Source organism: Bipolaris oryzae (assembly GCF_000523455.1).
Source record: "Bipolaris oryzae ATCC 44560 unplaced genomic scaffold scaffold_220, whole genome shotgun sequence".
In the NCBI taxonomy this organism is placed as follows: Eukaryota; Fungi; Ascomycota; class Dothideomycetes; order Pleosporales; family Pleosporaceae; genus Bipolaris; species Bipolaris oryzae.
In genome coordinates, this window is record NW_006911496.1 from 27,270 (window position 1) to 38,043 (window position 10,774).

Sequence of the window (10,774 nt, forward strand, 5' to 3'; positions counted from 1 at the left end):
ATCTCCACACGCTGCTGCGGATCCTCGCTGCCAAGCACTGCAGCCCATGGTACCAGCACACCGAATGCCACTCGTCCAGATAAGGAACCGCATGTACCTACATACTTGGGCTTTCCTGCATATCCAGGTGTAGAGCAGCACACGCAACCCCGAGGCGGTGACTGTGGGGTGTGGCAGTGGCAGTGCGCGTCCACATGCAGCCATTGGATGCGGCTGGATAGCATTTACCCCAGAACCGCAGTAGTCTGTCGTGACGCATGCATTCCTCGCCAGCCGGTTACGTGGCTGGATCGTGGCGCTACGGCACTCCATCCCCCCTCACTTCTGCCGATGTGCCAGCCACCCACTATTCGATATCTCTGCCAGCAAACAATGCGCATGCCCGCGCAAACAATCGCTTCACACTCACACTGGTCGTGTGAGATGAGCCCATGTGGAGTGATCGCACGGGTGGGGCTCTGTGCTCCACGCAGCGGAATCCCTACGAACCCGACCTCAGTCAAAGCAACCATCCCTTCTTTCGGCTGTAGTCGTACTCTAGGGTGCACTTAGGGTGCAAGAAAAACAACCAATGGAAAAAATCAGCACACGCACACACGGCCACCGCTGACAGCTTGTCGAACATGTGGCCCGTGCACCCTACACAATCATCATTACCACCACCACCATGCGGCATTGCAGTCCCTTACCACAGTGCACTGCTGTTTGTTTTTGTAGCCAATAATTGGCTGCCTGGGGTTCAAATTTTACCCTTTGACTGCACCCCGCTATATCTGGGGCTCGTATTATGCCGACTTCCCATTGGAGCTTTCTCCATAAGCACCGGCTGCAGAGTCGCTCCTGCCTCTCCGGCCGAGATGATGTCACGACTCAAACTTGGTCTGTTATTCACCTCAGACTGGTGCAAGTTTACACACATTCCCATGCACTCTCTCAGGTTGGCGCATCGACACTGCAACCCTCCACAATAACCTCTCCGCCTATTGGCGGCCCTCTTTCCAATGCAAAACAATTACTTTGTCTGCACCCTGGGTCAGGCGGCTGCCCTGAACACTACACCGAAGTCATACCGAAATATTAGCGACTACATCCGTCAGCAATCCTATAACCACCCCTTACTCCCTGCCGTTGGCTTCCCCATCCCCAAACTAGATCAGCAGGAGTGGAGTTACAAAGTTCTCACCTTTGCAGACGTTGAACATGGTGTTGGTGTCTTTGCCGCACGCCTCGCAATTTCTCTTGGCCCCTCACGAGAACAACAGACTGTTGCTCTACTGTGCCATAGCTCTCCTGAATTCCTCTTCACTTGGCTAGGCTTGATCAAGCTGGGACATGCCGTCTTACTCGTAGCCCCCCAATGTCAGCCGGCTGCAATATTGCATCTTTGCACCTCGTGTCAGGTGTCAGTTCTCCTTTACGACGAGGCCCATGCTGAGCGAGCGGATCAGTCGGAGGAACTAGCAAAAGAGCAAGGGCTCTCCGCTTTGGAAGCAAAGCCGCTACCGATAAGTGCTTCGGAAGACATTTGGAAGGTTATTCAAGAACAATTCAAGGATAGCATTGAACCACTACATGTCGATCAGGGAGCAGTTGCATATTTGCATCACACTTCTGGAACCTCGTCTGGCCTCCCAAAGCCCATCCCTCAATCACATCGCGCAGCCATTGGCGTGCTTCCGCATCTTCCCAAGATACCGGCTGTAGCGTCGTTCACTACGACGCCGCTCTACCATGGAGGAATCGCAGATTTGTTTAGATGCTGGACAAGTAATGCCTTAATTTGGCTTTTCCCAGGCAAAGATGTGCCCATTACAGCACGCAACATTTGTAGTTGTCTGCATGTGGCCAAAGTATATGCAAAGACAGAAGGGCTTCCCAAGGTCAAGTACTTTTCATCCGTCCCGTATGTGCTTCAGATGATGGAGGCTGATGAGCGAGGACTGGAGCTGCTCCAAGAAATGGACATTGTAGGCGTTGGAGGCGCAGCCTTGCCAACTGAAGTCGGGGATCGTCTGGTCAGGAAAAAAGTCAATCTCATTTCACGGTTTGGAAGTGCAGAATGCGGCTTTATCCTGTCATCGTATCGTGAATCCTTCGTAGACCAAGATTGGCAGTATTTGAGAAACTACAACCCACCAAAACTAGTAGAGTTTGAAGAGCGCCAGGATGGCCTAGCTGAGCTTGTCATTAAACCTGGGTGGCCACACATGGTATCACCCTCAACTCCACGCATAGCATGTAGCTAGTTGCTAATCCCTACGCAGGCAAAGAAAAATCGGCCTGATGGATCATTCGCCACTGCCGATTTGTTTGCGCCGCATCCCACAATAAAGGACGCTTGGTTGTATCATTCACGAGCAGATTCCCAACTTACCCTCATCACGGGAAAGAAATTCGATCCGGCCCCACTTGAGGATGCTCTTGCAACCTCCCCTAATCTAGATGATGTTCTCATATTTGGAAACGGCCGGCCATTTCCAGGTGCACTGCTCCTGCGGTCTAAAGAAGCGAGTGAGATGACAGACGACGAATTGATCAACTCCATAAGGGAGCAAGTCGCAAGATTGAATAGCGAAAGCCAAGACCATGCCCGAATACCCTTCGACATGTTGGTTCCCCTCCCCTATCAAGAACAACGACTCGAGAAAAGTAGCAAGGGCACCGTCATTCGAAGAGCTGCAGAGGAAAGATTCCAAGACGTCATCAATCAGGCATACATCGCGCAGGATTCCGACTCTACCCCTCAGGTGACCGATGAAGATCTGCCTCAGTACTTGACAGACCTGATTCGGAGCCTGACTGGACAATCTGGACCGCTTACAGAGGATATGGATCTGTTCTCCTATGGTGTTGATTCCATTGCTTGCATGCAGTTAAGAACACGTTTAAGACGACTGATCCCGAATATCGAGGGACAGCTACCAATGAGTGTGGTAGAAGATTGCGGTTCGATTCGGCGACTGGCAGACTACGTGTTGCGAAAGCGACATGGGGAGACCGAGATAGGAGAGGAAGACGAAGAGAAACTGATGTTAGACATGGTAGAGCAGTATGGCTCGTTTCGAAAGTCAGCCTCCGATCTATCTGCCAATGGACTGTCCGAGGATAGTCAAGGCGGTGATATTGTAGTGCTGACTGGGGCCACCGGAGCGCTAGGTGCGCATATTCTAAGTCTCGTACAGAAAAAACCAACGGTCACAGCAGTATACTGTCTTGTCAGAGGAGCAGACGAAACCGCAGCGAGAGAACGCGTGAACAAAGCGCTGCAACAGCGCAGTCTGATTGACCTAGGTCCTCCTGATGCCTCGAATACCAAGATCAAAGTAGTGCCAGCACAGCTAGGCGAAGAGAATCTGGGACTAGACGATGAAACATACGACCATCTCGCGAAGAAGGCAACGTTGATTGTTCACGTTGCATGGACCGTCAACTTCCGTCTCAAACTGCGGAGCTTCGAAAAAGACAACGTCGCTGGGGTACGAAACCTTCTCAGCCTTGCCTTGAAAGCTCGGCGGTCGCAGCCTCCTTGCTTCTTGTACTGTTCCTCTACTGCGGCAGTTATGAATAGCTCTCTGGATGACGCAGGCAAACTGCCCGAAACGCTTAGCCCCAGGCCCTCTTCAGCATCATCCCTGGGCTATTCTCGTTCCAAGTGGGTGGCGGAGCATATTTGCCTCCGAGCACACGAGCAAACAAGGTTACAGGGGCGTATCGCAGTTGTGCGTGTTGGTCAGCTGACTGGTGATTCGACTACAGGGGTGTGGAACACAAAGGAGGCTTGGCCTATGATGTTGAGCACGGCGAGGCTGATCAATTGCCTTCCCGACTTGAGGGATGAGCCTTTGGACTGGCTGCCTGTAGATATTGCTGCAAGAGCCTTTTTGGAAACCCGCGACACGCTGGACGGAAGTGATTCAATGCCAGTCTACCATGTGTTGAACCCACACCAAAAACCGACGTGGCACCAGATGTTGGAGTGGCTGCAGAAGTGGGAAAACTTTGACATTGTCACGTCAAAGGAATGGGTGGAGCGACTAGAGGAGTCTGGAGGATCGGAGCATTCTGCCTTGAAGCTCTTGGGCTTGTGGAAGGCGTCATATGGTGGTGAAGCCGCCGAAGCAGGGACGCGACCGCAGTTTTCTATGACGACTACAAGTAACAAGGTACCAACGTTGAGAGATGTCAAGCCGCTGGACGAAGAATATCTAGGGAAAATGTGGTACTGGGTCCAGCAAAACGTGCACTGATACGTACGTATACTTAGATAAGGCAGATAGAGTTGCCAAGGGGGACAGTAGTAGTAGTAGTCTGTCGTGGTTAAGCCTTATCTCCGTCTCTCGGCGTTGACAAGGGGGGACCCTGGCTGCCCGCAGACGTGGTTAGGATCCGACTCCGAGGTCGACGATGCAAGAGCTAAATTCAACCTGTGACTCTGTTCAATCAAGGCTTGCCGTGTACGAGTGGCATTGGCATGCGGCCGGGATTGCAAAACTTTTCCATGCGTCATGTTACGTATCCATCGGCTCACTGTGATGCGACGGCAGAGCGCGTTGATACGGTGTAGAGTAGAGTAGTTATGAATCGTGCGTACTAGACGACGAGGCGCACGGTAACATTTACACAATGTGTAATGTAGCACACACAGAGCTGAAGCACAAATGCAAAAGAATGCATTCTGCAAGCAAAAAGCTTGAGTTTGTTCGATTCTTCAAGTGCTCACCGCCCCGTTGTCCGTTTAGTTTTAGAGTTTTTTTCCTTTTCCCTTTTCCCTTATGTTTCTTTTTTTTTTCTCTTTTTTTCTTCAGCACCCGTAAAATCCGAGTAACGGTTAATGTAACGAGAGAGAGAGAGACGTGGTTATGTGTGATCGGGACAGGCGGGCTATGATTGGTGGACGGTGAGTCAGGAGCTGTTGTTCATTCTTTCCTTCCGTCTCGTTCTCGTCGCATAACCGGGGGGCGGAGCGCAATTCCACCCCGACCTCCGATGTTCCTCTCTCTCTGCCAAGCCCCAGCTCCCTTTCTCCAACCAAGGCGCAGGAAAGCCGCCCTGGTGAGATTATGGGGGGAGGTGGTCCACTGGGCGTAAAACCGGGACGGTCCCATTCATCCTTTGCGGTTTAGCGGAGGGCTTCCTGTCATATTAGGCACCCATTTTTTTGGCACCCTGCGCGTGTGCCAGCCGTTGGAGTTGGTGGTGCACAACTGCAGCGGACCTGCTTCGCGTCACCCAAACAATGGACATGACTCTTGCATGTGCATGTGCAACGCGAAGGGGGGAAGGGGGGAATAGCCTGTCGGTGCTGGCAAGTTGGTGTTGTTATGATGAGAAGGATAGAGAATGATGTCAGCATACCACTCCGACTGGTAGTCCCAAGGGTAAGTAACAAGGGAAAAAAAAGCTTGGAACTCTGAGCATGCACATGCTTGACCGGTAGCGTCGACGCTTGCGGGGCACGCGCGCTCCGGCCCACGATCCAAACGAAACGCTTAATGAGAATGGAGACAGACATGGCCGCACGATCGATGCGCCAACGAGAGAGCCTTTGTCGTGATCGCCTCTCTTACTCGTACACACAGCCTTTTGACTTGTGGGTAGCCGAGCAAATAGCCCTCCCCCCCCCCTGGCGATGGATTTAGAGTGCAATCTGGCAAGGCCATCAGCATCAGCCATGCATCCGCGGAACGTCAATTGCGCCATGTGGCTTGCAATGAGGCAGCGAAACTACGGCTCTGCATCGCGTGCCGGACGAATTTTTGCCGCAATGCAGCCGAAGGCGTTTGCTGAGGCCGTCTGGACATCTTCTAAACTCCGGCGACTAGGCTCCTTCTAGGCCTTTCGCGAACGAAGGTCCGCACGACGCTGGGCGGTACGACAATGGAGCCCGTCCCGGAGCTCCTGCCATTCGGAAAACCCACTTCTGGGGGAAGTGTATCATGACTCCTTTTTCTGCCTTGAGCCCCCGTAGCGAGTCGTTGGTATAATTAGAGGCCGTCTCCTTCCATCCTCATCATCCTGCTCTTGCCTGATAACATTACGCCCTCTTGTTTGCTACGCCACCCTCTTCGCGTGCACAGTAAGATTAACTTGCGCAAACAACCTAATAAAAGTACACATACCTCTCTCTCTCTTTCCCTGCTCTTGTTCAGATGAGCACCACAAACGACAACCTTCGTCCATCCAGTATGGCGGACTCTGAGAAGACGGCCACGCCTAGCGTTCAGAATACCAGCACAGGCAACGAGAACAAGGGTGCTGTCGAGACTGTTCTTCCTGCATCAACAGTGGCTGTCGATGCTGCAGCCCCCATCACCGGTACTGGAGAGAAGAGTTCGCGACCCAGCTCGGTAGCCAGCCCAGCACCAGAAAACAATGACGAGGACGACTTCGAATACCCGACCAAATGGAAGCTGGCCGCCATCACGGTAGCGTTGTGTTTGAGCGTCTTCTGCATGGCCCTGGTAAGTTCTAGTGCAATACCCGTTAGCCCCCTTGGTTCCACTACTTTGGTACAACAACGGTGATCGACGCCACCTACCTACGCATAATGAAATCAGCCGCCGATCAATCTTCATCAAACGTCGGCTAACACGCACATGTTACAGGACAACACTATCATCGCAACGGCTATTCCTCGCATTACGGACCAGTTCAAGGCCCTGAATGATGTGGGCTGGTATGGATCCTCGTACCTCCTTACCACGTGCGCGACGCAGCTCATGTACGGTAAATTCTATACCTACTACTCGATCAAGTGGATCTACCTGACTGCCCTGGCCATCTTCGAGTTTGGCTCGCTCATCTGCGCTGTTGCGCCAAACTCGACGGCGCTCATCATTGGACGTGCCATTGCTGGTGTTGGTGCCGCTGGTATCTTTTCTGGAGCCATTCTGATCGTCTCGGTGACGGTACCGCTGCGCCAGCGTCCCACATATATGGGTATTATCGGAGGAATGTACGGTATCGCATCTGTTGCTGGTCCGTTGATGGGTGGTGCTTTTACTGACCACGTCAACTGGAGAATGTGCTTTTACATCAACCTTCCCTTTGGTGCCGTCACGGCGGCTTTCATCATCCCCTTCTTTCAGGTTACCCGTCGTGGTGGAAAGGTCCAGGCCACATGGCGTGAGCAGATTCAAAAGTTTGATCTTCCCGGCACGGCTTGCTTCTTGCCTGCCATTATCTGCTTGTTGCTCGCTCTCCAGTGGGGTGGTAGCAAGTATCAGTGGAAGGACGGCCGCATCATTGCGCTCTTGGTCCTCTTTGTCCTCCTCACATGCGGTTTCCTTGCTATCCAGTGGTGGAGGCAGGAAGATGCCACGGTTCCTCCTCGCGTCTTCTTGAACCGCAACGTGTGGGGATCTGCACTCTTCGGTGCCATGCTGGGAGCTAGCTTCTTCGTCATGGTCTACTATTTGCCCATCTGGTTCCAGGCCATCAAGGGAGCTTCGGCAACAAAGTCTGGAATCATGAACCTACCCGCCATCCTCGGTCTCGTCATCATCTCGATGCTTGCTGGTGGTGCTGTCACTGCCATTGGTTACTACACGCCGTTCATGCTCCTCTCATCGGTCCTCATGGCCATCGGCGCTGGTCTGCTCTCCACGATGGAAGTTGACAGTGGTTCCCCGCAATGGATTGGCTACCAGTTCATCTTCGGTGCTGGTGTCGGTTTCGGTATGCAGCAGATCCTGGTTGCTGTTCAGACAGCGCTCCCCGCAGAAGACGTCCCCATTGGTACGGCTACCATGATGTTCTTCCAGACTCTTGGTGGTGCTCTCTTCATCTCTGTTGGCCAAAACGTCTTCACCAACCAGCTCATCAAGAACCTCGCAAGCATTGTGCCCGATCTCGATGCTGGTATCGTACTCCGCACCGGTGCAACTGAGCTCAAGCACGCTATTGATCCTGAATTCCTCTCTGGCGTGCTTTCAGCGTACAACAAGACGCTTACCCAGACCTTTTACGTGTCGGTTGCCTGTGGAGCGGTCTCGATTTTTGGTGCTGCGTTTGTCGAGTGGAAGTCGATGAAGGGCAAGCAGATCACCATGCATGCTGCCTAAGCGGTCCACACAAGATGAATAGGACGATATCTGGAGATTTACGGCCTGGCGAATGAGCGTCTCTTGCTGACGTCGCTCATTGTAACGATACCCCCCCCCCCTTTTTTTTTGCCTGGTCAAAAATATGAGCATTTAGTAGCGAGCATGGCGTCGGCGTTGATTTTGCTATTAGGGAGGATCTTTCTTCGTGGTAGATTGCAATAGATGCACTGTAATGGGGCAAGGTGGACGTGGCGGATGACAACTCTTCACTCTTGATTTGCAAGAAAGAAAAGAAAAGAGATAATCTTAATTTAATGCTACATTTGCAAAGTACCATGGATTGGCTCTAATACCAGGACCGGCTATCCGTGTGGTCCGGCGGAAGCAGAGACGAGCCGGTATCCGAGAAGAGAGCATGTGACGTCAGCGTGGTCCCTCGAGTTCAGATGGTGTGGCTTCTGCGCTCCCGCATGTCACATGGAGGGAGTTTTCCCTGTTGGGTGGGGCCAAGAAGAGGGGTCTAGACAGTAGTAGACAGTAGTAGACAGTGGTAAACGACTGTGCATGCCAGACGGGCAAATAGGACCTCCATCCCGCGCAGACTCGACGTAGGATTGGCTTGCCCTGCTTGGCCGTTCTAACCGGCGGCTGTCTAGCCCCGAGGCTTAGCAGTGCTTGTTTTCTGGTAGGGCCGGAGCGTTCCACTGGCGATCAACAGTCGCCCGCCCGCTGCGCCTGCCTTGGATTGCGCGTTCTCCAGTCTTACTGTGTACCTTAGCCGGCCTTGCGCGGGTTCTCTCCTCCTACACACACGATGCCGTAGCCGCACTCAATGACACTGCGACCACCGGAATCAGCACCTAATTTTTAGCCCCTCCCTTTTGCGCTTTCCCCAGCCCCGTTGCGCCGAAACGCGCCCACCGTCCACCAAGCCCCAACGCCCTCGTCGACGTTGCGGCTAGACGCGCCGTCGCGTGTCGCAAGCATGCCGGAAGAGAGGGATTCGGCGCCACCGGGCGTCCAGAATGGACAGGCACACCCGACGGTGGAAAAAGACGAGTCTACGAATGGCGCCAATGTCGAGTACCCAAAACCGCAGAAGACGGATACGGCCGGCAGCAAGAAAAAGGGACCCGAGGGAGGCTTCGACGACACGCCGGTACCGCGCGCCCCGCCTGGATACACGGTCAAGTTTACGCTGCACCGCGCCAACAACCTCCCTCTCGCCGACATCAACACCCTCTCGGCTGATCCCTTTGTCGTCGCCCAGCTCATCACCAGCCTGCCGACACGACACAAGGAGGACCCGCCCCTAACTATGCGCACACACACAGTGCGCCAGAGCACCGATCCAGTATGGAACTATGAATGGATAGTCGCCAACGTACCGGCGTCGGGCTTCAACTTCAAGTGCCGCATCTACGACGAGGACCCCGCAGACCATGACGATCGCCTCGGTAACGTTCATGTTGTCGTTCCGTCGATAAGCGAGGACTGGCCAGGCATACACGACCAGACGTATTCCATCAGGAAGCGCATGATCAGCAAGAGAGCGTATGCACTGCGCGCCGTTGCGGTTTGCTTCGGAAAAGTGAACCACATGAGCGGAACACTCAACGTCAGCGTAGAGGTACTAGGCAGAACACAAGATGAGAATGGAGGACGCACATACACAGTAGGACCGCAATTCTGGATACGGCATTACTCGCCACTACTCGGACGCCTGCTGGGCCAGAAAGAACCCAACGAAGATGGTGAAGTGTCACTGCGAACTGGCAAGCAAAAACCACAAAAGTACAATTTCCAGTCGAACCAGATGCAGCTGCGGGGCCCCGTGCCCGAGGCAATGTATCACCGCTATGTCGAGTTTAAGCCGTTTGTTAAGAGCATGTTTACAGCAAAGGGCGCCAGGGGTTACATCCTCTCCAAAGCCCTGCACCACCAACACGCCCGCGTCTACAACTTCGACCACGCGACAGAATTCCAAGTAATCCGCTCGCCCTGCAAAGAATTCACGCAGAAATTCCTCGAACTCGTCCACTACGACCAAGGCGGCCGCATCTTCACCTACGTCCTCACCCTCGACGCCCTCTTCCGCTTCACCGAAACCGGCAAAGAATTCGGCATCGACATGCTCAGCAAACACACCATGCACAGCGATGTGGCCCCATATATTGCCTTTTCGGGCGAATTCTTCATCCGCCGCCTCAAACACAAGGACCGGCGTCCCCCCGACGAAGGCGGAAACAATCTCTCCCACCCACCCCACGATATCGCGGGGGGTCCCCCCCACGACGACACACCGAAGAAAGACCCAGCATATTACGAACTTGTCATCGACAACGATTCGGGCACCTACCGCCCCAACGCCGCCCTCCTCCCCCAACTAAAATCCTTCTTCACAGCAAACTTCCCGGGCCTCCACATCCGCACCCTCGACTGCCAGGGCGACGCGGAGAAAATGGCGGCCATGAAGGAAGAGCAGCGCGAACGAAAAAAGAAGGAGGGCGATCGCGTAGTATATACCCAGATTAGTCGCTCTAGTAGCGTGAGTAGTAGTGATGAGGAGGAGTTGGATCGTCTCGAGGCTGAGGGCGAAATGTCGCCCAGACATTTGAGACATCAGATTCAGAGGGAGGCAGGCACCAGAGTCGATGCGTTGAAGGTGCATGCGAGGGGGAGGCCCGGGACGGGGGAGGGAGAGGTCAAGGTTGCGGGGGGTGGGTAGG

At 53.7% G+C, this 10,774-nt stretch overlaps 3 protein-coding genes across 3 annotated transcripts; all 3 read left to right on the top strand.

Moving 5' to 3' along the window:
- Window positions 1–1,001: 1,001 nt before the first annotated feature.
- On the top strand, window positions 1,002–4,247 carry COCMIDRAFT_107854 (uncharacterized protein; the record flags this gene model as incomplete). Its single annotated transcript, XM_007694494.1, has 2 exons — window positions 1,002–2,210; window positions 2,265–4,247. The coding sequence occupies 2 exons, from the start codon at window positions 1,002–1,004 to the stop codon at window positions 4,245–4,247; spliced, it is 3,192 nt and encodes a 1,063-aa protein (XP_007692684.1).
- A 1,902-nt stretch (window positions 4,248–6,149) lies between these two features.
- COCMIDRAFT_107856 (uncharacterized protein) lies at window positions 6,150–8,063 on the top strand (the record flags this gene model as incomplete). The annotated part of the gene is made up of 2 exons (XM_007694495.1): window positions 6,150–6,461; window positions 6,606–8,063. The coding sequence occupies 2 exons, from the start codon at window positions 6,150–6,152 to the stop codon at window positions 8,061–8,063; spliced, it is 1,770 nt and encodes a 589-aa protein (XP_007692685.1).
- Window positions 8,064–9,030: 967 nt separating this feature from the next.
- On the top strand, window positions 9,031–10,773 carry COCMIDRAFT_107835 (uncharacterized protein; the record flags this gene model as incomplete). Its single annotated transcript, XM_007694496.1, has 1 exon — window positions 9,031–10,773. The coding sequence occupies one exon, from the start codon at window positions 9,031–9,033 to the stop codon at window positions 10,771–10,773; it is 1,743 nt and encodes a 580-aa protein (XP_007692686.1).
- Window position 10,774: the final 1 nt, after the last annotated feature.